Consider the following 27588-nt stretch of genomic DNA (forward strand, 5'->3'; position numbering starts at 1 on the left):
CTGAGAGATAAGAAATATTTTTTTTACGTATTTAACCTCTTATTTTTGTCACTAAACAGTCTTGATATACAGTACCAGTCAAAAGTTTGGACACATCTACTCATTCAAGGGTTTTTCTTCATTTTTACTATTTTCTACATTGTAGAATAATAGTGAAGACATCAAAACTATGAAATAATAACAAAAATGTGTTAAACAAATCAAAATATATGTGAGAATTGAGATTCTTCAAAGTAGCCACCCTTTGCCTTGATGACAGCTTTGTACACTCTTGGCATTCTCTCAACCAGCTTCACGAGGTAGTCACCTGGAATGCATTTCAACTAACAGGTGTGCATTGTTAAAAGTTAATTTGTGGAATTTCTTTCCTTCTTAATGCATTTGAGACAATCAGTTGTGTTGTGACAAGGTAGGGGTGGTATACAGAAGATAGCCCTATTTGGTAAAAGACCAAGTCCTTATTATGGCAAGAACAGCTCAAATAAGCAAAGAGAAACGACAGCCCGTCAGTACACGAAGGTCAGTCAATACGAAAAATGTAATGATCTTTGAAAGTTTCTTCAAGTGCAGTCACATCAAGTGATATGATGAAACTGGCTCTCATGAGGACCTCCACAGGAAAGGAAGATCCAGAGTTACCTCTGCTGCAGAGGATACGTTCATAAGAGTTACCAGCCTCAGAAATTGAAGCCCAAATAAATGCTTCACAGAGTTCAAGTAACAGACACATCTCAACATCACCTGTTCAGAGGAGGCTGCGGGAATCAGGCATTCATGGTCGAATTACTGCACTACTAAACCACTACTAAAGAACACCAATAAGAAGAGACTTGCTTAGGCTAAGAAACACGAGCAATGGACATTAGACCGGTGGAAATCTTGGTCTGATGAGTCCAAATCTGAGATTTTTGGTTCCAACCGCCGTGTCTTTGTGAGACGCAGAGGGAAAGTCATCAAGGGAAAGGGTGGCTACTATGAGAACCTCAAATATAAAACATATTTTGATTTGTTTAACACTTTTTTGGTTACTACATGATTCCATATGTGTTATTTCATAGTGTTGATGTCTTCACTATTATTCTACAATGTAGAAAATAGTCAAATAAAGAAATCAGTAGGTGTGTCCAAACTTTTCACTGGTACTGTATACTTCCATACATTTTTTAAACTGGTGCTGGGGGACCTTCAGGCGAGTCTTGTGATGCCTGTGGGCTTCCTTCCTGAGGGTCTCACCTTTACACAGAGGGGTCATATTAGTGTGTAGCCTAAACTGTACGGATGCTACACAGAAGTTGGCAGATCAGCTGTATCGACATCAGACGAGTCCCTTGATCCTTGTGGGGGTTGTAGAGCAAAACCTGAGAGTCTCATCTTTGTTCCTGAGAGTCTCATTTTTCCATAGAGGGGTCATACATGTTTTTAGGCCAAACTGTTCAGACGCTAAAGAAGATTTCGTGAGAAGGCGATTTTCGGGATGTCTCATGGTCTGACAAACATCGCTCTAGCTCTCTTACCTTTCACCGCAAGTTTTGCATAGACAGAAGAGGTGTATTGAGATGCATCCAATGCAAAAAAACTGATATCTCCAGCTCAAACTGACGGATTATTAGCACAACCCAACCAAGCCGTACCACTTCTTGACACAATGCACAACCAACCCGGAAGCCAGCCGCACCAATGTGTTGGAGGAAACACTGTACACCTGGATATCCCTGCCGGCCAAACCCTCCCCAACCCAGACAACGCTGGGCCAATTGTGTGCCGCCCCACGGGCCTCCCGGTCGCCTGCGACAGAGCCTGGGATCGAACCCAGAATCTCTGGTGGCACAGCTAGCACTGCGATGCAGTGCCTTAGACCACTGCGCCACCCGGGAGGCCTAGATATTGCAGAGCAGCAAAATATCATGGGATATGTAAGATATGTACAGTAGCTATCCAGACCAAAAATAAGCACATGCTCTGTTTCACTCTACAATAAACCCTGTCAACACAAACACACACAGACACACACACACACAAACAGCCACACAGACACACACACAAAACACAAGGCAGCGACAGCATGGAAACTGATTCATTGAGTATTAGAGAAAATGCAATTGCATTAAGGCTCTTTCCCCTTCCGTTCCTACACAGTTGCTAACACCTCCGCGGGGTAGTGTGAATCATCTGTATTGAAGCAGCAAATCAAACCGTGTGTTGTGTTAATGTTGAGGAGCCCAGTGGGGAAGAGGGAGCTGTTAGCTGTACCAGTGTCACAGAGGTCTTGGCCAATGACTCCAGACAGCCAGAGGCTACTAAGCCCTGAGTCTACTCTGCAGGATACGAGCCTGGCCATTCCTTTGATACAGGCTTATATAATAGTTATCCAGTTATCCACAGGGTGAATTCCCATGATGCACGCAGATACGCAACAACACACACAGACACACAAAGGAACTCAGTAACTCCACTCAGTAACTCCACTCAGAACATGACGCCGCACTGGATAGTCGCCGTATTGAGAGCTCCGCACGTACTTTGCTATGTTGTGATTCTTTATCTTTATCGTTTATCTTTACTTTACTTTATTTTCATGAAATGTCTGCTATCATTCTTTATAACCGACAAAACCTTTGAACATCAGATTGGCAGTTACTTCCCCAATTCCTGCTGCAACTTCGACTTATCTGCGCTGGGCTCTTTCTTATAATTCGGACCCAGTTTTCGGGGTCTGCAAGAGGAAACGTCAGCCTTACAGAGGCAGGAGAGGGGGAGTCCTGGCGAGATTAAGGTGAAGGGAAAACCAGCCACCTCTTCCCGACATTCTATTGGCCAATGTACAGTGCCTTGCAAAAGTATTCATCCCCCTTGCCGTTTTTCCTATTTTGTTGCATTACAACCTGTAATTTAAATAGATTTTTTCTTTGGATTTCATGTAATGGACATACACAAAATAGTCCAAATTGGTGAAGTGAAATTTAAAAAATTATTTGTTTCAAAAAATTATAAAAATTATATTCACCCCCTTTGCTATGAAGCCCCTAAATAAGATCTGGTGCAACCAATTACCTTCAGAAGTCACATAATTAGTTAAATAAAGTCTGTGTGCAATCTAAGTGTCACATGATCTCAGTATATATATACCTGTTCTGAAAGGCCCCAGAGTCTTAACACCATTAAATAAGGGGCACCACCAAGTAAGCGGCACCATGAAGACCAAGGAGCTCTCCAAACAGGTCAGGGACAAAGTTGTGGAGAAGTACAGATCAGGGTTGGGTTATAAAAAAATATCCAAAACTTTGAACATCCCACGGAGAACCATTAAATGCATTATTAAAAAATTGAAAAAATATGGCACCACAACAACCTGCCAAGAGAGGGCCGCCCACCAAAACTCACGGACCAAGCAAGGAGGGCGTTAATCAGAAAGGCAACAAAGAGGCCAAAGACAACCCTGAAAGAGCTGCAAAGCTCCACAGCGGAGATTGGAATATCTGTCTATAGGACCACTTTAAGCCATACACTCCAAGGAGCTGGGCTTTATGGAAGAGTGGCTAGAAAAAAAGGCATTGCTTCAAGAAAAAAATAAGCAAACTCGTTTGATGTTCGCCAAAAGGCATTTGGGAGACTCCCCAAACATATGGAAGAAGGTAATCTGGTCAGATGAAACTAAAATTGAGCTTTTTGGCCATCAAGGAAAACACTATGTCTGGCGCAAACCCAAACCTCTCATCACCCCGAGAATACCATCTCCACAGTGAAGCATGGTGGTGGCAGCATCATGCTGTGGGGATGTTTTTCATCGGCAGGGACTGGAAAAATGGTCAGAATTGAAGAAATTATGGATGGCGCTAAATACAGGGAAATCCTTGAGGGAAACCTGTTTCAGTCTTCCAGAGATTTGAGACTGGGATGGAGGTTCACCTTCCAGCAGGACAATGACCCTAAGCATACTGCTAAAGCAACACTCGAGTGGCTTAAGGGGAAACATTTAAATGTATTGGAACAGCCTAGTCAAAGCCCAGACCTCAATCATATTGAGAATCTGTGGTTTGACTTAAAGATTGCTGTACACCAGCGGAACCCTGTTTTTGTTGTCTTATTTCTTGTTTGTTTCACAATAACAAATATTTTGCATCTTCAAAGTAGTAGGCATGTTGTCTAAATCAAATGATACAAACCCCCCCCCAAAAAAATATATTTTAATTCCAGATTGTAAGGCAACAAAATAGAAAAAAGACCAAGGGGGTGAATACTTTCACAAGCCACTGTATAGTCACATGATAATAAAATACATGACCTCCGATCGCGGATTGGCTACCAACATGACTCTCGTAACTGCAATATTCTCTGCTTTTCTGAAACATGGCTTTCGGACAACTCGAGAAGCTCAATGGATTCTCCATTCACCGAGTGGACAGGACAGTAGAGTCAGGGAAATGAAGGAGGGGAAGTTTTTGCCTCTTCATAAACAACAAATGGTGTGCTGACTTGAGCGCAGTTGTAGTCTCAACCCATTGTTCACCTGTCTTGGAATAACCGATGGTCAAATGCCGACCCTTCTACCTCCCTAGGGAGTCTTCAGCTGTTATTGTGACTGTTGTATACATTTCACCTCAGGACAAGAAATATAACAATCTGATGACGATGCCCAATATATCACTGGGGCCGAACTCCGTGCCATCGAGGACTATATAAGGCGGTCTGAAAGGAAGGCCCAGAAAATCATTAAAGACTCCAGCCACCCAAGCCATAGACTGTTCTCACTACTTCCGCATGGCAAGCGGTATTCATGCATCGCCTGACACCAAAAGGCTCCTGAACAGATTCTATCCTGAGGCCATAAGACTACTAAATAGCTAACAGAATGGCTACACAGACTATCTGAGTTGACTCTTGTATTTAATTTGTATGTTTGCACTGTTTCTATGCACACTCTAAGGACTCTACACACTCACGCACACTGACACTCCAACACACACATACTGTAACATGCACACATATGTATACTGACTCTACACATGCACACACAATCACATACAATCATAATTTACACTGCTGCTAATCTGTTTATCATACACGGAGTGTACAAAACATGCTCTTTCCATGACATAGACTAACCAGGTGAATCCAGGAGAAAGTTATGTTCCCTTATTCCCTTAAATCCACTTAAATCAGTGTAGATTAAGGGGAGGAGACAGGTTAAATAATTATTTTTAAGCCTTGAGACAATTGATACATGGATTGTGTATGTGTGCTATTCAGAGGGTGAATGGGCAAGACAACACTTTTAAGTGCCTTTGAACGGGGTATGGTGGTAGCTGCCAGGCGCGTGTGTCGAGAACTTCAACGCCGCTGAGTTTTTCATGCTCAACAGTTTCCCGTGTGTATCAAGAATGGTCTACCACCCAAAGGACATCCAGGGAACTTGACACAACTGTGGAAAGCACTGGAGTCGACATGGGCCAGCATCCCTGTAGAACGCTTTCGCCACCTTGTAGAGTATGCTCTGACGAATTGAGGCTGTTCTGAGGGCAAAGGGGGGTGCAACTTAATATTAGGAATGTGTTCCTAAAGTTTTGTACAACCAGTGTATATACCCTGGTGCCTAGTCACCTTACCCCTATACATATCTACCTCTATCACTCCAGTATCCCTGCACATTGTACATATGGTAATATTGGAGCTGACTCTGTATATAGCTTCTTACTTTCTCGTGTTCTATTTCTTATTTGTATTTCTTGTGTGTGTTTCTTCTACCTTGTGTTATTTTTAATGCTACATTGATATTGAATACTGCATTGTTGGGTTTGGAGCTTGTAAGAAAGGCATTTCACTATACTTGTGCACGTGACATTAAAACTTGAAACATCAAACTCAGTACTCACACTCTCCTCCTTGACCCTCTCAATGGTGCATGCTGGGAGGCCCTGCGGGGTGACCCCGTTCTGGTCCATGGCCACAAACAACTTCCCATTGATGTTGAGGAAGACCTGGGAACCCCGGCTGCCCGTGCTGTAGGTACTGGGCCTGCGTCTGGTGCTCCACGGGACCACCAGGGACCCAGCACGACTGTGTGTCCCTTCATTGTCCCCATGGACACTGAACTCATCGTCGGCAAAGTCACCCTCTGAGTCTTTGTTCCGGCGATGGAAGTTAAATATACTGACGTTGCTTCCTCGTCTAGTGCGCGTGGAGATGGTGCGGATGAGGAGGGGGTGTGTTGGCTGGTGGGGGAGTGGAGAAATAGTTTTGAGTGGGCTATATGGTAGGGAAGTCTTCTGTTAGAAAAGAGTAAGATACTTGACTCAAACCCTGGAAATCAGATAATTCTTTCACAAATTAGGATTGCCTTTAATCACTGTAGATTCAGAAAGGTGAAAGATCTATATACCAAAATACACACTTCTCTACAAAACCTGCAATTATACTTCAGATTCAGCATGTTTGTATTTATCCATAATGTTTTATCCATGATGAAACATCATGATTAAATAACAATCCATTACGAATACATCATTATGATATTTACCCTGCCCCCATCAACTGTATCCACCTTTAATGTTTTCACTACTCCCTCCTCCACGTCTCCCTCGTTCTCCGTCTCCTCCACCAGCCCCTCTAGACTTCTCCTCCTGCTCTGTAACTCCTTGTTGTCAGGCAGAGCCAGGCCAGGGAACAGGTCCGGGAAAATCAATGAATCTGTGTCTTGAGCTTTCTGAGTAGCATTGGAAGGCAGAGCGTCAGTTCAATTATTTTTACCTAGATTTGCTATGAAAAACATTTTCATGTATGACTGACTGGGTTTCGAACCTGAGACTTTTAGGTCTAACAAGGCTATGTTAGCCTGTTGAACAGAATCCTAGGGCCAATAGCTATAGTCCTTTTTCAGGATATTGTCTCATTCCAAATTAACAGAAGTCCCATACCAGTACCTGATAACCAATTTTTAAAAATCTGCAATTGTATGTCTACAGTCCAAATTCCCAAAGCATTAGCCATAAAATGATGACATGAAACTATGTCTTACCTGCGCTTCCTTCTTGAGGCACTCCATGGCCAGCTGGAACTCCCTCTCTTTCTGCCAGGCCTCCTGGATAGTGGCCTGGTTCTGTTCCTCGTAGGCCATAGCCACCACAGCCAGGATCAGGTTAACCAGGTAGAATGACCCCAGGAAGATGACCACCACGAAGAACACCATGTACGTCTTTCCTGCTGACCGCAGAGTCTGAGGACGGATGGATGGACACATGATCTTTCAGACTATGACCTGAATTAGGAGATCGTTTGAAATAAAGCTGACCATTTCCAGGTGTCCTTACTGACCTGGTGATAGAGGTTCTCCCAGTAGTCTTGTGTCATCAGCCGGAAGAGGGAGAGAAACGCCCAACCAAAGCTGTCAAAGCTGGTGTAACCATAGTTAGGGTTCCTTCCTGCCTTCCTACATTCAAACCCATCTGGGCAATGCCTGGGGAGAAAACAGAAACAAAACATCAAGATAGCACCGTAAGGCTCTCGTCCAGAAACAACACCTAGCTCCTTAACACCTAGGCACTTGTGTAAAGCTGAAGGAATTGGATATGTTTAGGCAATATGGCAAAAGATTCCACTTAGCCTATGAAGATGGAGGGCAAGATGGAGCTGCAACCATATTGCTCATACCTAGATGATTCTTTCAAATCTACCTGTGCTTAGGGGTTAGGAGCCAGGGTTTCTGGATGGGGCCTAAGATCCTAAAAAAAACACACACTAAAGGAAATGTAGAAAAAGATTGGATCTCGTACCAATATGCTGCCTCTTTAAGGCGCCCCCATACTAGGGTCGGTTTGCTCCTAGCAGAACTAGGCTAGGTGGCCTGTGCTTTGCACTTAAAGTGTTGTGAAATCTGTTGTGAAATGTACTGTAATGTCAACTGCCTGAACTGCTTTAATGTTGTTGGACCCCATGAAGAGTAGTTGCTGCCTTGGCAACATCTAATGGGGATCCATAATAAATGCAAGTACAAATACTCCCTTAAAAGACCTTCGCTTGAAATATCTGGGGGAAAAATAAATATGACTGTTTGTCCCTTTTGAGACACCATAGCCAGTATACGCTTCCTCAAAATAGTCAGAATAATCTAAGATAAATCTGTAATGAATTCTGATGTTTATGCCGAGGATGTCTTAGTCTCACAATTTTAGATTTAACTAAGATGTTTTGTGCAGTATTTCTCAAGTAAAAAAAAAAAACTAAACTAAACGCCATCATAAAAACCTACCGAACACCAAAACAACCAAAAACTTTACAACAACATTTCTGCGTAATATATACGCAAACTGTTTCAACTGGGAAGCATGCGACAGGCTTTAAGTGTGTACAGTTCATGCACATTCATTGGCTCGTCATTGCCTCACAGTGAGCTCATCCTATGCCTGTTATCTTAGAGAAGGGGGGCCATTAAGATAAATAACTGTGTCCACATGCTTTATCCAAGCGACAAGGTCCCATACGGGTCATGGCAGTCACTTATTACAGATAATATTAATTCAGCAAGGGGAAATTCCACACATATAGTACATCAGCTTATCGGAGTAGTATGGGATTGTTGTTCAAAATATGTAGATGATGTAATGGGACAGGTTTAGATGCTTTTCCATGACTAAACCCTCGTGTAGACAACACTTATCGGGCCTATGAGGGTGATGTCAGCCCAGAGCAATGCCACTGCATGCCACCCCACGTTAGAAATGCCCCCCCACCCCCTCGAACCCCCATGACAGAAAGGTGAGTGACTCCGACACCCGGCTTCCTCTGAGACACGGACCGAGCTAGTGTGGCTAGAGGAGCTAGGGAGGCATGTGAAATGGGTGGGTGTCTTGAAGAGTGAGGCGGGGGAGTTGAAAGGACGTGGCGCCACCAACCTGCCATCACGCCAGTCACTCGTCCCCTCACATCACCTCAGCCCTTCACCCATCCCTGGAAAGCCTACCAGGCAACACGTGTCAACCAGGGATAGGGTTGATTCCAATTTAATATGAAATTCTAATTCAATTCTTGAATTCACTCATGAAGTGGAGAATTTATGTTGAATTCAATTTGAATTTCAACAGTTCAAGTTATGCAATTGGAACTGAATTGGAAATAGACTGTTTGGACTTTTTGAATTGGAATTGAATTGGATTTGTAAAAACATAAAATCTTTGGAATTTAATTATATTGGAATTAAATATTTTTACATTTCCCAGTTGATGGACTTAATTCGCATACTGTAGTATAAAAAATGTACTTCAGGATATGTTTTAAATAATTTATACTTGTACATCTACAATTCCAGTATAGCTAGGCTGTCTGAACAGTTACATGATCAGCCTCAAAGCATGAGGGAATTTTAATTTGTGGACATGTTGGGGTTAATATTGAATCGGGAATTAATTATTAGAATTTACCTCAAATTGGAATTGAGAGAAATTGAACCATCTCAGAATTCAAATACTGCCCTGGAATTTGAATTGAATTAAATGGAATTTACAGGGAGAGAGAATTTAATTAGAATTGAATTTGTGGAATTAACCCAAACCCGGCAGGCAACACCCATCTCTCAGCGGCTTTGGCCGCAGCTGTGGCATGTGGAGGGAGAGTGTGAGGGTGTGGGGCGATGGGCTCTATCACCCACCAGACACGTCTCTGTGTCTCTGAGGACGTGTTAATGGACAGGCCCCACTTCAGCCTCTGGGAGGCCCTTAATGGGAGGCCCTAAACCCTGCTCTGCCTGGCCCTCGCCTCATATCACACACACACATAAACACACACACACATATACCCCGACACAATTCCCATACAGTGACTCGACATAAACACGTCTGAACTGGAGATAAAACAGAATTTAATCTATCATCGTTTTTAAGATGTATTTACTAGTTTTTCAATTTCAGATTCCAGATTCTACACGTAAGTACACCCTTTTCGTGTTTTCTGTAATTGTTATCATGGCTGCATGTACGCAAGTCCATAGTTAGCCACAAAAATACGCTAGCTGAATAATGTTTTGTTATTTTTCTAGGGGCATAAATCCTTATGGCCTTTCAGTAAAACCAGGAAAGAGTGACGGGGATTACATCGAGGCAGATGAGCACTCGCACTATCTTTACAGGGACGGATATACTCCTCCCTGCCGTTGGTAATGCCACGCATCCATGCAGATGGAACGTTCTGAACTCTGTCATTTGGTGATGGCCCCTGTCCTAGATCTGTCAATCTGAGACCCAGATTATAATCTCACCTGTGTTTGCAATCTCTAACAGTGGGGCACCCAGAGGCATCAATACAATGGATCTAATTTGAGCCAGAAATGTTGGACAGCAACATGAAGATGAACAGGCCAAACCTGTTAAAACATAGCAATGACTCACACTGTAACTAAAAGGACCAAGGTTTGGTTAAATAAATGTTTTCCCCCTTCATCTCTAATTAGACGGCACAGAAAGTGCAACAGCTACAGCATCAGATCACTTTTATAGGATACAGGTCCGACCCTGCAATCAAACCCTGCCCGCCGTTCCTGTTGTTATGTGTAACGTGTTGTGTTCTTGTCAGCAAGAGATATAGGAAGAAGTCACTCAGCAGGGAGGAGTCACTCAGCAGGGAGGAGTCACTGAGCAGGGAGGAGTCACTGAGCAGGGAGGAGTCACTCAGCAGGGAGGAGTCACTCAGCAGGGAGGAGTTACTCAGCGGGGAGGAGTCACTCATCAGGGAGAAGTCACTGAACAGGGAGGAGTCACTGAGCAGGGAGGAGTCACTCATCAGGGAGAAGTCACTGAGCAGGGAGGAGTCACTCAGCAGGGATGAAGTCACTGAGCAGGGAGGAGTCACTCAGCAGGGATGAAGTCACTGAGCAGGGAGGAGTCACTCATCAGGGAGTAGACACTGAGCAGGGAGGAGTCTCTCATCAGGGAGAAGTCACTGAGCAGGGAGGAGTCACTGAGCAGGGAGGAGTCTCTCATCAAGGAGGAGACACTGAGCAGGGAGGAGTCACTGAGCAGGGAGGAGTCACTCATCAGGGAGTAGACACTGAGCAGGGAGGAGACACTGAGCAGGGAGGAGTCTCTCATCAGGGAGAAGTCACTGAGCAGGGAGGAGTCACTGAGCAGGGAGGAGTCACTCATCAGGGAGTAGACACTGAGCAGGGAGGAGTCACTGAGCAGGGAGGAGACACTGAGCAGGGAGGAGTCTCTAATCAGGGAGGAGACACTGAGCAGGGAGGAGTCACTGAGCAGGGAGGAGTCACTCATCAGGGAGGAGACACTGAGCAGGGAGGAGACACTGAGCAGGGAGGAGTCACTGAGCAGGGAGGAGACACTGAGCAGGGAGGAGTCACTCATCAGGGAGGAGACACTGAGCAGGGAGGAGACACTGAGCAGGGAGGAGACACTGAGCAGTCACTCATCAGGGAGAAGTCACTCATCAGGGAGAAGTCACTCATCAGGGAGTAGACACTGAGCAGGGAGGAGACACTGAGCAGGGAGAAGTCACTCATCAGGGAGAAGTCACTCATCAGGGAGTAGACACTCATCAGGGAGAAGACACTCATCAGGGAGTAGACACTGAGCAGGGAGGAGTCACTGAGCAGGGAGGAGTCACTGAGCAGGGAGGAGACACTGAGCAGGGAGGAGACACTGAGCAGGGAGGAGTCACTGAGCAGGGAGGAGACACTGAGCAGGGAGGAGACACTGAGCAGGGAGGAGACACTGAGCAGGGAGGAGACACTGAGCAGGGAGGAGTCACTGAGCAGGGAGGAGACACTGAGCAGGGAGGAGACACTGAGCAGGGAGGAGTCACTGAGCAGGGAGGAGACACTGAGCAGGGAGGAGACACTGAGCAGGGAGTAGACACTGAGCAGGGAGGAGACACTGAGCAGGGAGGAGACACTGAGCAGGGAGGAGACACTGAGCAGGGAGGAGTCACTGAGCAGGGAGGAGTCACTGAGCAGGGAGGAGTCACTCATCAGGGAGGAGACACTGAGCAGGGAGGAGACACTGAGCAGGGAGGAGTCACTGAGCAGGGAGGAGACACTGAGCAGGGAGGAGACACTGAGCAGGGAGGAGTCTCTCAGCATGGAGGAGACACTCAGCAGGGAGGAGTCTCTCAGCATGGAGGAGACACTGAGCAGGGAGGAGTCTCTCAGCATGGAGGAGACACTCAGCAGGGAGGAGTCTCTCAGCATGGAGGAGACACTGAGCAGGGAGGAGTCTCTCAGCATGGAGGAGACACTCAGCAGGGAGGAGACACTGAGCAGGGAGGAGTCACTCAGCAGGGAGGAGACACTGTGCAGGGAGGAGTCACTGAGCAGGGAGGAGACACTGAGCAGGGAGGAGTCTCTCAGCAGGGAGGAGACACTGAGCAGGGATGAGTCTCTCAGCATGGAGGAGACACTCAGCAGGGAGGAGACACTGAGCAGGGAGGAGTCTCTCAGCAGGGAGGAGACACTCAGCAGGGAGGAGTCTCTCAGCATGGAGGAGACACTCAGCAGGGAGGAAACACTGAGCAGGGAGGAGTCTCTCAGCAGGGAGGAGACACTCAGCAGGGAGGAGACACTGAGCAGGGAGGAGTCTCTCAGCAGGGAGGAGACACTCAGCAGGGAGGAGTCTCTCAGCATGGAGGAGACACTCAGCAGGGAGGAGACACTGAGCAGGGAGGAGTCACTCAGCAGGGAGGAGACACTGAGCAGGGAGGAGTCTCTCAGCAGGGAGGAGACACTCAGCAGGGAGGAGTCTCTCAGCATGGAGGAGACACTCAGCAGGGAGGAGACACTGAGCAGGGAGGAGACACTCAGCAGGGAGGAGTCTCTCAGCATGGAGGAGACACTCAGCAGGGAGGAGACACTGAGCAGGGAGGAGTCACTCAGCAGGGAGGAGACACTGAGCAGGGAGGAGTCTCTCAGCAGGGAGGAGACACTCAGCAGGGAGGAGTCTCTCAGCAACCTGTTGTTATGTGTAACGTGTTGTATTATTGTCAGCGAGAGATAGGGAGGAGTCACTGAGCAAGGAGGAATCACTGAGCAGGGAGGAGTCACTGAGCAGGGAGGAGTCACTGAGCAGGGAAGAGTCACTGAGCAGGGAGGAGTCACTGGGCAGGGAGGAGTCACTCAAATGGGGGGAGTCACTGAGCAGGGAGGAGTCACTCAGCACTCTGGCAGCTGGGGATGTGATTGGCTGCTATCCTATCTCTGGCCAGGGAACTCGGCATTCTGATATGGGGTTATTTTGGGCACCAGCAGTGAGCCCTGGCCACTGGGGGGGGGGGGGGGGGGGGGATAGTGACTATATCCCTGGGAAGATAGTAACTACCTAACGGTTCATCACAATACGCTGTTGAAAAGGGATGAGGGATGTTCACTATGGTCTATACCAGTGGTCCTCAAACTTTCCAGCGTCTTGTACCGCTTCAAACATTCAACCTCCAGCTGCGTACCCCCTTCAGCACCAGCTGTCAGTGTGTTTTGCCATCATTGTAAGCCAAATTGTGAATAACTCACCACAGGTTAATGAGAAGGGTGTGCTTGAAAGGATGCACATAACTCTGCAATATTGTGTAATATTGGAGAGAGTCTCAGTCTTAAATCATTTTCCATACACAGTCTGTGCCTGTATTTCGTTTTCATGCTAGCGAGGGCCGAGAATCCACTCTCACATAGGTACGTGGTTGAAAAGGGCATCAGTGTCACGGGCAAGTGTCAAGGCCAAGGGCAAGAAACTCTGAGCGCAGCCAAATCCAGAAATGTGGCAGTGGATTCTGATTAAATTAAATTTTCACATAACCGCTTGTTGCAATTTCGATGAGGCTCTCTTGTTCAGATATCGGTAAGTGAACTGGAGGCAGGGCATGAAATGTCACGTCCTGACCATTAGAGAGTCCTTATTTTCTATGGTAGAGTAGGTTAGGGCGTGACTGGGGGGTTAGTCTAGTTCATTATTTCTATGTGGGGTTCTAGGTTTGATTTTCTATGTTGGTAATTGTGTATGATTCCCAATTAGAGGCAGCTGGTAATCGTTGTCTCTAATTGGGGATCATATTTAGGTAGCTTTTTTCCACCTGTGTTTTATGGGATATTGTTTTGAGTTAGTGCACGTAGCATCTCTGTAGTCACGGTTCGTTGTTAGTTTATTGTTTATTTGTTTTTTGTCTTTGCTAAGTTTCCCTTTATTCATTAAATTATGTGGAACTCAACATCCGCTGTGCCTTGGTCCGATATTTATTCTAGTGATCGTGACATGAAAGGGATAACGAATCCAGTTGTTTCGGGAAACTACCTGCATAATTGCTCACTCAGGTACTTTGCTACATCACATTTGACATTGTCTGTAAGCTTGAGTTCATTTGCACACAAAAAAATCATACAATGATGGAAAGACCTGTGTGTTGTCCTTGTTAATGCAGACAGAGGAGAGCTCCAACTTCTTAATCATAGCCTCAATTTTGTCCCGCACATTGAATATAGTTGCGGAGAGTCCCTGTAATCCTAGATTCAGATCATTCAGGCGAGAAAAAACATCACCCAGATAGGCCAGTCATGTGAGAAACTTGTCATGATGCAAGCGGTCAGACAAGTGAAAATGATGGTCAGTAAAGAAAACTTTAAGCTCGTCTCTCAATTTTTTTTTAAACGTGTCAATACTTTGCCCCTTGATAACCAGCGCAATTCTGTATGTTGTAAAAGCGTTACATGGCCGCTGCCCATATCACTGCATAATGCAGAAAATACACAAGAGTTCAGGGGCCTTGCTTAACCATTTTCTCTGTAGTGTCCAAAACGTATTTCAAGCTGGCAGGCATTCCCTTGGCAGCAGGAGCCTCTCAGTGGATGCTGCAGTGTATCCAAGTGGCGTTGGGAGCAACTGCTTGCACGTGCGTTACCACTCCACTATGTCTCCCTGTCATGGCTTTTGCGCCATCAGTACAGATACCAACACCTCTTGACCACCAAAGTCCATTTGATGTCAGAAAGCTGTTCAGTACTTTAAAAATATCCTCTCATGTTGTCCTGGTTTCCACTGGTTTGCAGAAGAGGATGTCTTCCTTAATTGACCCCCCATAAACGTGACGGACAAATACCAGGAGCTGTGCCAGGCCCGCCACGTCTGTTCATCCAGCTGTAATGCATAGAATTCACTGGCTTGTATGCGAAGCAGTAACTGTTTCAAAACATCTCCTGCCATGTCACTGATGCGTCGTAAAACAGTGTTGTTTGATGAAGACATTGTCTGTATAGTTTTTTGGGCCTTTTCCCCCAGAATTGTCAAAGCCATATCCACAGCAGCAGGACTAATTAAGTCCTCCACAATAGTATGGGGTTTGCCTGTCCTAGCCACTCGGTAGCTCACCATATAAGACACTTCTAGCCCCTTCTTATTAATGGTATCTGCTGCTTTTATACATGTCTTACTACTCGAAAGTCGTCTTTATTCTCGCTCCAAAAACTCTGGTGGCTTATTTTTCAAATTGTCATGTTTCCAGTGGTTTGGTTTCTAAATGTCTGCGACAGAGTGAAGGTTTCCCACTAGAGAGTAACGGTTAATGTGATTGGATGTTTATTTGACTAGGCTACCTGTATTTGACATTGTGTTTTTATTTTTGCTGAACAGTAGATGGTTTAAATTTATTTTTGGCAGTGAAACGAGGCTACTCAGGTGAGAAAAAAACCTCACCCAAATGTATAGCCCTGTTGGAAAATATAAATGTACTGTTTGAAAATGTGAAGAAAATGAGAATCACATTTTTATTTGGCATACCCCTGACGGCATTGCGCGTACCCCAGTTTGGGAATACCTGATCTATACTATAGACCCTCACTCTTAGAAAAAAGGGTTCTTCGGTAGTCCCCATAGGAGAACCCTTTTTGGTTCCAGGTAGAACCCTTTTTGGTTCCAGGTAGAACTCCTTTTGGTTCCAGGTAGAACTCCTTTTGGTTCCAGGTAGAACCCTTTTTGGTTCCAGGTAGAACCCCTTTGTGGTTCCAAGTAGACCTTTTGGGTTTCATGTAGAACCCTCTGTGGAAATGGTTGTACCTGGAACCAAGAAAGGTTCTTCAACGGGTTCTCCTATGGGGATAGCCAAAGCATCCTTTTAGGTTCTTGATGGCACCTTCTTTTTTGAAGAGTGTAATACCAGGGAAACTGATTGTCATGGAAGGAACAGTACACCACTGACAACAGTACACAGTGTTGTAAAGTACTTAAGTAAAAATACTTTAAAAGACTACTTAAGTCGTTTTTTGGGATATCTGTACTTAACTATTTATATTTTTGACTACTTTTACTTTTACTTCACTACATTCCTAAACAAAATTATGTACTTTTTACACCATACATTTTCCCTGACACCCAAAAGTACTCATTACATTTTGAATGCTTAGCAGGACAGAAAATTGTCCAATTCACACACTTATTATGAGAACATCCCTGGTCATCCCTACTGCCAAATGCTTTGTTTGTAAATTATTTCCAAAGAAATTGTTTTCTTGTGCATTCTGGTTAGCTTAATATAAGGAATTTGAAATGATTTATACTTTTACTTTTGATACTTAAGTATAGGGTTCCAAAAGGGTTCACTTGAGTAATTTTCCATTAAGGTATCTTTACTTTTACTCAAGCATGACAATTAGGCACTTTTCCACCACTGACAAAAGTACACCACTGACAACACTGACAACAGTACACCCCTGACAACAGTACACCCCTGACAACAGTACACCCCTGACAACAGTACACCTCTGACAACAGTACACCTCTGACAACAGTACACCTCTGACAACAGTACACCTCTGACAACAGTACACCTCTGACAACAGTACACCACTGACAACAGTACACCACTGACAACAGTACACCACTGACAACAGTACACCCCTGACAACAGTACACCCCTGACAACAGTACACCCCTGACAACAGTACACCTCGGACAACAGTACACCACTGACAACAGTACACCACTGACAACAGTACACCTCTGACAACAGTACACCTCTGACAACAGTACACCACTGACAACAGTACACCACTGACAACAGTACACCACGGACAACAGTACACCACGGACAACAGTACACCACTGACAACAGTACACCACTGACAACAGTACACCACTGACAACAGTACACCACTGACAACAGTACACCACGGACAACAGTACACCTCGGACAACAGTACACCACTGACAACAGTACACCTCGCACAACAGTACACCCCTGACAACAGTACACCCCTGACAACAGTACACCCCTGACAACAGTACACCCCTGACAACAGTACACCTCTGACAACAGTACACCTCTGACAACAGTACACCTCTGACAACAGTACACCTCTGACAACAGTACACCTCTGACAACAGTACACCACTGACAACAGTACACCACTGACAACAGTACACCTCGGACAACAGTACACCACTGACAACAGTACACCTCGCACAACAGTACACCTCGCACAACAGTACACCACTGACAACAGTACACCCCTGACAACAGTACACCTCTGACAACCATACAGACCACAATACGGATGGAGACCAAACAGATTGGCAGCAGCAATACAGTATTGGTGGTCTACATGCATTACAAACTAGTAGGCTATTAAAAGTATCAAATCAGCTGTGGAGGATTTATTGCAACATCAGATCACCACATCTGAGCACATGGCCCATGTGGCAGACAGGTGTGTGTTCATCAGATCGGCCATTACATCACCCCCCCCCCCCCCCCTCCCCCCCAGTAGTTGGCCGATCATAGAAGAGAATAGAAGTGGGAGCAGGGGGAGTGAGAGAGCATCTGAGGGTTCCCTAGGGTCGCGGGGTGGAGGGAACATTGGCTTGGCTGAGAGTTGAGTCACCCCTTTCAGATCCAACCCTTCCACCCTGTGAAACAACAGAGCCCGGTGGGGAAGCCTTCAAAGACTGGTGGGTGGAGGAGGCTGCCTTGACCTGGTGTTCTCACAGCTCAGATTTAGGCATTAGGCACCCAATGGAAGAAAACATCTGAATATCCAGAGGGACTACCAAGACTACCCCCCCCCCCCCCCCCCCATTGTGTGCCCTAATGAACATGAGCCAGGATTCTGACCAACCACAGGCTGGGAATAGCCAGGGCTGAGTCTTTCATTACAGCTTGCAATGGAAAACTCTTCAAAAAATGTTGCAGTGGAAAATGAAAATGAGTGTTCATAAGTCCAGTTTATCCCTCCCTGGTTCAGTCTGCTTTCTCCGTTTGGTATCTAATGAACATGATCCTGATGAAGAACTCTGCAATAGGCCTCAGCTCTCACGAAACCACACTTCCTCCCGAGGTACTGATACAGACAGAGTGAACAAATCAGCAAAATCTGACAGAGATGAACTAAGATTCCTACAGGGGTAATAATGATGTTCATAATGTTACGGCAAAGAGGAAAATGAATCGTTTGGGTGTGTATTTTGTCATTACATAATACGTGTTTCAACAAAATTACAATGTTCACTGGAAATTAAACTGTACATATGTCTAGCTACTGTAGGCACCCATAACGTTAGGTCCTCTCATCTCACAAAGAAACAATCTCATCACTGCAACCTACTACTAGAGAGGTCTAAGACTGAGGTCTATGATAATGAAAGTACTTAACATTTCTATAGCAACAGTATCCAGGAGGTTGTTGCCCATGGAGATTGTTTTGTGACACCTCTCCGGAGGATGTGGATCGGACTCTCAGGGATTGGAGGAACTCAATGGAGGCAGGTAATATGATTGGTTTGTCATGATTTATGTTTGATTTTATGACTTTTCTTATTTCCAGTGTAGCTCGTGAAGATTAGGACGGATTGGCTGATTAGGTAAGAATGCCATACAAGATTTTCTTTCACAAAATTGGCATTTATTAGATATTTCATATGTTATTCATGCATTTACAAAATAGTTTAGTTTCCTATAAAATTAATTCATAGATTGTTTATAAGTTGATAGACTGAGTTTATGCCAATTTAATTTATATAAGTATATTCAGTCTGCTCATAACCAGAATCCATAATAACTTGAGAAAGGGAAACATCTGATCAATATTTATCTTAGGTAAATAAGCTATAAAGTAAAAGGTCTGGAGAAACACACAAACAATAATACAACTACGACTATGCTGTTTCCAATCAAATATTTTGAGGTTTACCTGTCTGGCTTTTGACCAAAACCTAGAACCGTCCATTTGGTCAAATTATAGGAGGTGGACATACTCATGTAATCTTACGAGCATCTAAAATACATCCTAATTACAGTTTTTTTAAGTACCTTAATGAAATACATTTACACTCTGTAATTATCAGTGTAATACATGCTTGCTGATGGGTCTTTATGAACATTTACAGTTCTAAGAAAATGTTCAGCTCATCAGAGGAGTCCTTCAGTTGGTATCATAACTGGGCAAATTTGGCGTAGTTGTTAGCATACCCTTGGACTATCTTAAAGTATTCTGTGAAGTAGCCCCCTGAATGGCCACCCCTAACGGACAAAGGCCTATAGCCTAAACCAGTGATAATGCCATTCCCCCAAAAAATTCTAACAGCAAAGCTAGCCAGCATAAATAACCAGAAAAATAAAGGCCCTTCAACATGCACTCGATATAAATGCAATTAACGAGCTGTTACATTCAATTTGATGACTCATTGGAGTAGAACTGGATAGAACTGGAGTTAGAGAAATACCAGGAGTTAAGAACACTTCAGCGGTTCTATAGAACATGACACATACAGAGAGCTTAGTGGGGGGTGAATCGTAAGTGAGAGGCAATAATCTTCACTTTGCAGTCAGGGTAGCCATTAACAACCCCATTAGAGTGAAGCCAGAAAGCTTCAAATGGATTAAATGTGACTTAAATGGAGGGAAAAAACCTTCCCCCTCCATCCACGTGCCCCTACACCCCTCATTTGGAATGCTCCGTAGAACTGCCCACGTCGATTGTATTTAGACTGAGTTAGACTAGCCAAAATGCATGTGCCAATCTAATGTAACTGTCTGTAACACACAGGGAACAAGACAGTGAACAACACATTCTCATTTACTCTTCAGTATAGGACAGTTCTGACAGAACTTTTGCACTTTTTCTTGGATGGGACAGGAACTAGAATGGTTTTTGATAAGGGAAAAGAATCCGCTCTGATGCATTTTGTCTCTTGATATCTGAACTATTAGTCCTAGGGTATGCCTGGGCCGTTGTCATCAAGAGTCTCCTAAATCAGCATTTCACAGGATTCTTACGATTTTTTTTCTCAGAAGTTTGATAAATATGGGCCCAGATCCATGTGCATTTTGATTGACAGCCAAAAGTTCCAGTGAGTGACAGCCAGTGAGCAGTTGAATGTGGGACTAGCCTGTGGTAGAATTGATTTCTTCAGACCTTTATTTACACTATGAGAGAGAGGCAGCCAGACCAGTAAACAAACAAATACCATTGTCTGTCATGTATTTAATATAAAGGGTGCTGTGTCAAGACAAACTCCCAAAAGGCATTTGACAGTTCATCTCGGTTCATCTCCACAAAAAATACAATATATATTATACAGTGCACTCAAAGTATTCAGACCCCTTTACTTTTTCCAGTGGTGTAAAGTACTACTTAAGTGTTTTTTTAAATGTATTTTTGGTATCTGTACTTTACCTTACTATTTATATTTTTGACTACTTCTACTTTCACTTCACTGCATTCCTTAAGAAAATCTAGTTTTTTTACTCCACACATTTTCCTTGACACCCAAAAGTACTTGTTACATTTTGAATGCTTAGCAGGACAGGAAAATAGTCTAATTCACGCACTTATCAACAGAACATCCCTGGTCATCCCTACTGCCTCTGATCTGGAGGACTCACTAAACAGAGAACATCCCTGGTCATCCCTACTGCCTCTGATCTGGAGGACTCACTAAACAGAGAACATCCCTGGTCATCCCTACTGCATCTGATCTGGAGGACTCACTAAACAGAGAACATCCCTGGTCATCTCTACTGCCTCTGATCTGGAGGACTCACTAAACAGAGAACATCCCTGGTCATCCCTACTGCCTCTGATCTGGAGGACTCACTAAACAGAGAACATCCCTGGTCATCCCTACTGCCTCTGATCTGGAGGACTCACTAAACAGAGAACATCCCTGGTCATCCCTACTGCATCTGATCTGGAGGACTCACTAAACAGAGAACATCCCTGGTCATCTCTACTGCCTCTGATCTGGAGGACTCACTAAACAGAGAACATCCCTGGTCATCCCTACTGCCTCTGATCTGGAGGACTCACTAAACAGAGAACATCCCTGGTCATCTCTACTGCATCTGATCTGGAGGACTCACTAAACAGAGAACATCCCTGGTCATCTCTACTGCCTCTGATCTGGAGGACTCACTAAACAGAGAACATCCCTGGTCATCCCTACTGCCTCTGATCTGGAGGACTCACTAAACAGAGAACATCCCTGGTCATCCCTACTGCCTCTGATCTGGAGGACTCACTAAACAGAGAACATCCCTGGTCATCTCTACTGCATCTGATCTGGAGGACTCACTAAACAGAGAACATCCCTGGTCATCCCTACTGCCTCTGATCTGGAGGACTCACTAAACAGAGAACATCCCTGGTCATCCCTACTGCATCTGATCTGGAGGACTCACTAAACAGAGAACATCCCTGGTCATCCCCTGCCTCTGATTTGGCGGACTCACTAAACACACATGCTTCGTTTGTATACAGAACAAATATATAAACGCAGTGTTGGTCCAGTGTTTCATGAGCTGAAATAAAAGATCCCTGAAATGTTCTAATAAAAAGCTTTTTTCTTTCAAATTTTGTGCAGAAATTTGTTTACATCCCTGTTAGTGAGCATTTCTCCTTTGCCAAGATAATCCATCCACCTGACAGGTGTGGCATGTCAAGAAGCTGATTAAACAGCATGATCATTACACAGGTGCACCTTGTGCTGGGGACAACAAAAGGCCATTCTAAAATGTGCAGTTTTGTCACAACATAATGCCACAGATGTCAAATTTTGAGGGAGCGTGCAATTGGCATGCTGATTGCAGGAATGTCCACCAGAGCTGTTGCCAGAGAATTTAATGTTATTTAATGTTAATGTCTCTACGATAAGCCGCCTCCAACATCATTTGAGAGAATTTGGCAGCATGTCCAATCGGCCTCACATCCGCAGACCACGTGTAACCACGCCAGCCCAGTACTTCCATATCAGGCTTATTCACCTGTGGTATCGTCCGAGACCAGCCATGATGAGCATTTCTGTCTGTAATAAAGCCCTTTTGTGGGGAAAAACTCATTCTGATTTGCTGGGCCTGGCTCCGCAGTGGATGGGCCTGGCTCCCAAGTGGCCCATGCCCTCCCAGGCCCACCCATGGATAGGCCCACCCATGCCTGCGCCCATGCCGAGTCATGTGAAATCGATAGACTAGAGCCTAACAAATTTATTTCAATTGACTGATTTCCTTATATGAACTATAACTCAGTAATATTGTTTAAATGTATATTCAGTATAGTAACTTACTTATTGATTGATCTGTTTCTAATACATTTATCCATGTATTCATACTGATAAAAAGTGCTTTCCAATAATGGATACCTTCCAGTGGTGTAAAGTATTTAAGTAAAAATACTTTAAAATACTACTTTGTTTTTTGGGGTATCTGTACCTTACTATTTATATTTTTGACAACTTTTACTTTTACTTCATTACATTCCTAAAGAAAATAATGTACTTTTTACTGCACACATTCTCCCTGACAACCAAAAGTACTCGTTCCATTTTGAATGCTTAGCAGGACAGTAAAATGGTCCAATTTACACACTCATCAAGAGAATATCCCTGGTCATCCCTACTGCCTCTGATCTGGCAGACTCCCTGAACACAAATGCTTAGTTTGTAAATTATGTCTGAGTGTTAGAGTGTGCCCCTGGCTATCCGTAAATTAAACAAAACAAGAAAATGGTGCCGTCTGGTTTGTTTAATATAAGGAATGTGAAATGAGTTATACTTTTGATACTTAAGTATATTTAAAACTAAATACTTTTAGACTTTTCCTCAAGTAGTATTTTACTGGGTTACTTGCACTTTTACTTGTCATTTTCTATTAAGGTATCTTTACTTTTACTCAAGTATGTTAATTGAGTACTTTTTCCACCACTGACACCTTCCAATAATGTCCTGCACCAACACGAACCATGTATTTGAACCCATTACAGTTGTTCAAATATCAATACCAGACCAGAAACAGAGCCTTATTTCTAATCAACATGGAAACAGTGGGGAACATTTGTGCTTGGCACCCAACAGAACACAGATGGGTATTATTTACATTTGTAAATTCCTAGATCTTTGCCCTGGCAGCGTTGGCATCAATAACTCCTCTCCTGCCACTCCTGCCCGCCCTCCAAAAGCACTTGGCATTACAGGATTAGAGTGTCGGTGGGACGGGTCGTGCTAGTGTTAAGGGTATTTATTCATTCTATGTCTATGGACAATACAGTCATTTGATGAGTAGCCGGGATGAGACTGAGAATGTCTCAGACCTACATCAGAGGGTTTGGGACAACACAGATATCATGTGCGATGAACAGCCTCTTTGTCCCCACGTCTGTCTGTAGGTGAAAGTGACTTAGATGTTATTTCTTGACTAAGAAAGATGCCACATTTTCATGGACAAATGTTTTTCACTGTTGCGTACTCAGTGTAGTTATGTCCAGGCTCATTTCCTTCTTTACTGTGGACAAAAAAACTGCCGCTTGGTCTCCTAAAATGTACACTGTAAACTCTGAGGGACTTTAGAGGTCACTGCCAAGCAGCAACACGTATATTCTCCGAATCACCACTCCCATCTCAGTCCAAAATAGAGTACATCCCCTCGCCATTCCAAATCTCGGTCCAAAATACATCAGAGTTGGGTTCAATTTCATTTCACTTCAGTCAATGTGGGAGATAATCATGAATTGTAGAAAAAATATATACAGTATATTTTTTTTAACTATGGGATTCAGTCCTTCTTGGACCTGTAAGACTACTGCCTAGAACACCAGTGCCATCCGCACGGCTCAAAAAGGCATTATCCCTCTGAGCTAAAGCCTAAACAAGGCATTAGCTCTGGGAGCTAACACAAGTGTTCCCGTCCAAGACAAGGTTACTTATTAAGCATAGTTTGGGGAAACCACCTCAGGCACATAATAAACACAACCAAAATTAACATCACTGTCAAGGCCCACTCTCTTGTTAAAGCCTATTGGCTCTCACAGGCTGGGTGGTGGATGATAAGCCCATGGTCTCGTCTCTCTACAGCCTGAGGGCAGCTGAGTCACCATCGGTCGCCATCACTCCGTTTTGCTGACTCACACCCTCAGAGCCAGGCTATCTCTGTTGACTTAGCCACACAGCGACAGGCATCACCTCAGCCACCTAAACCTTAACCTCAGGGCCCCTTCGTGACGTCCTTTGGTAATGCTCAACGGCATGTACTAGATTAGAGTATACAGCATGAGTCTATGGTTCATGAGTCTATGGTTCAAGAGGCTATGGTTCACGAGGCTATGGTTCACGAGGCTATGGTTGTACCATCTACAAGCCACTGTTACACTAGCCTGGTGGTCCAGTCTTTTTGGGCTTCAGCCATGCAAAACAAGATTAACAAGAGGAGAGCTGGCCACAGCATGTACAGAATGAGACCAGGCTATCATCACTCTAACCCACATTCATAATCACTGGATTTTCTTCACTGATAGCAAGAAGAGCAAAGGAAGGATGAGAAAGAGTAGTCACTTACCCAGCATCACTCCCGTCCCCACATATTAAGGCATCCTTCGCTCCCTCCACTTTGTAGTAGTTATCTGAAATCAAAGAAAATAACAGAAGAGGCCTGGATTCGATTCATTTGATTACAAGGATTAATTTGAATACACTTTGTAGTAGTTTTCAAAAATAATATAATGGATGAGACCTGGATGTGATTAATGTGATTACAATGATTATTTTGATTAAAGGGATTAACTTGATTACATGGCCCTAGTATTGCTGATCCTACAAGCATTTTCATCTCAAGGTCAAACGTCTGTCAGTGGCACTCAGACCTTATGACGAGAACTCCTGCCCTGGTTGGGGAAAGAACTTTATCGACTATATTAATCATAAGGCATCAACATTGATCTTACATCAGTCCACCCTTAAATAACCCACTGGACGTACGATTTTAGCCATTTATCAAATTAAGAAAATGGTTTTGTTTCGTGTTTCACCCGAGCTTTTAGGGATCAATACCGAGGCCTGCCTTGGACATTTTACATTTGTGTAAGGTGATGGATAGCAGAGACTGCTTGAAGTTGAAGGGGATGGAAATGAAAGAATAAATAGCAATAGCATAACCCGTTGACTGTGTTGCTGCCGACTCCCACTAGAGCCCACTAAGAGATTACAAGTCCAGAAGGCTCCATGTCCACTCCAACGCTCCTTCATGCTAAGCGTTCCTCCATTTTATCTTGCCTCCTTTTCACAGCGTTTCAGCTTCACTGTCCCACTCTAGAGGGTTTGAGTGCCGTTAGACCACTATGGGGCTGGGAGAGGAGCCGCAGGAGGAGAGGGGCTGGAGAAGGGCTCGCCTGACTGGCACTTTGGCAGGCGGCCCGAACCCTCCGTCAGTTGTCGGCATTCCTGGTTTCAGCATGGCCTTAAATGTTCCTCCTTTATGGACCATGGACCTCTCCAACACACATACACACACACACACACACACACACACACGCGCGCACACATACACGCGCACACATACACACACACAAAAGCCGGACCCCAGAGCCACTTTTCAGCGACAGCCCAGAGCCACTCTTCAGCGACAGCGTTCACATTTCACCACTGTACTGTGCAGATTGACTAGATGTGTTTTTGAAAGATGAGTCTTACATTTTGATAAGGGTGTTTTGTGTATTTTTTATTAATTTTACATTATTGCTGTTTTAAAGAAAAAACAGTAGACGCAATCTCAGGAAATGCCTTGTTGGTTTGGTTGTCTCATGTACTCTCATCTTTAAGCGTTGTACAATGTGCACCTCTTTGGGTCCCCGGGACCAGGATTAAGAAGCACAGCCTTTGAACAATGTAAAATGTCCGTGACCCTCTGACTCATCTACATACAGTATATGTAACTGTATGAAATAATCGGAAAATGTCTATCATGAAATATGTAATAACTTTAAATATGAAATACGAAGTCCAGCCACGTGACCATTCATGATTAGAGGAACGACTGTCCATTTAAACATCTGTCCCACATCAGTGTTGTGCAGCAAAAATAAGCACGCCGTAATCTGTGTCGGTGAGGGAGGACCCAGTCTAGTTGTGCAATCGCTGCAGGGCTGTCTCTGTTACTGCCTGTTTGGATAGTGCAGTAAAGAGGACACTGGAATGGAACTCTGCCATGTCATGCTTCAGAACTGCTGTGTGGGACTTTTTTCTAGGCTACAAATTATCCCTTACAAACATGTCATGTTATAGCTGCAAGTAGCGTTTTGTTGACACCACTGTCACACAACAACTGCAAGACTCATCCAAAGCTAAGAGACCCACGACCAACAACGTGACCATATTAGTGCAGTTAAGAAACGTCAATCGCTACGACAGTATGAGAGCCAGACCTGAGTTTAACCAGATGAAATCAGTAAAATACTTTCACTGTGCTGGATTGAGCTTGGCTGTCTTTACATCAGACCTACATGAGACAAAATGTGGGTGGGAGAGACACTGAGGTGTTCCGAAGACAACACACACTCATCGTTGCATACAGCTGATAAGAAGAGTCACTTTGAGGGCAGTAATACCATTCAATTACTGCTGCAGTGTTGTTCACTGTCTCATATTCCGAGGACAACACACATAGCCTTGAGTGAAAACTCAACGTCACAGAAACTTGAGGCACGCCCACGCCATTTCATGAGTCTAATTAGATTGTGCCAGTCTTTACATCATGTAGGTCTGATATCTGATTGGAAGTTAACTCAACAGTAAAGCCATTGGTCAACAAGTCAGATTTTGAATCCAAACAACTCAGATGCTTATAAAAGGGTCTTAGATTCATTGTTATCTCTCTTCTTTGTTCCTGACCTGCGCTGGCCTACACTCTCTCTTTCGCTCTCATGAGCCAAGGCACAAGACATTCTCTCTCTCTCTCTCTCTCTCTCTCTGACCATGCTTAGAATAATGCCTTGTAATGTTGTTAATGCCTTGTAACGTAAGCTTCATGCCTTGTATGTGAATCCACTCATTTTACAAAGTAATTAAATACACTTGTATTTAGAATTCCATTCTCAGACATTTTTTCATTGTCTATTACTGTAACTCAACCATAGTGTTCTATTACTGTAACTCAACCATAGTGTTCTATTACTGTAACTATAGTGTTCTATTACTGTAACTCAACTATAGTGTTATATTACTGTAACTATAGTGTTATATTACTGTAACTCAACTATAGTGTTATATTACTGTAACTATAGTGTTATATTACTGTAACTATAGTGTTCTACTACTGTAACTATAGTGTTCTATTACTGTAACTCAACTATAGTGTTCTATTACT

The 27588-nt window shown here is 44.1% G+C and overlaps 1 protein-coding gene across 3 annotated transcripts in view; it reads right to left on the reverse strand.

Annotated features, from left to right (window-relative positions):
* The window catches only part of LOC139583372 (sodium channel protein type 3 subunit alpha-like), a 199313-nt gene that overhangs the window by 97625 nt on the left and 74100 nt on the right, over positions 1-27588 (reverse strand). For 2 of the 3 annotated variants that reach the window (XM_071414376.1, XM_071414374.1), the window contains 5 exons: positions 24787-24850; positions 7309-7450; positions 7013-7210; positions 6515-6700; positions 5871-6209 (listed from right to left, as the gene is read on the reverse strand). In XM_071414376.1, the coding sequence (XP_071270477.1) occupies positions 5871-6209; positions 6515-6700; positions 7013-7210; positions 7309-7450; positions 24787-24850 (929 nt within the window). The remainder of the gene's footprint in view (positions 1-5870; positions 6210-6514; positions 6701-7012; positions 7211-7308; positions 7451-24786; positions 24851-27588) is intronic. The other variant, XM_071414375.1, reaches the window with a different exon arrangement.

This window comes from Salvelinus alpinus, chromosome 8, assembly GCF_045679555.1.
Source record: "Salvelinus alpinus chromosome 8, SLU_Salpinus.1, whole genome shotgun sequence".
NCBI lineage: Eukaryota > Metazoa > Chordata > Actinopteri > Salmoniformes > Salmonidae > Salvelinus > Salvelinus alpinus.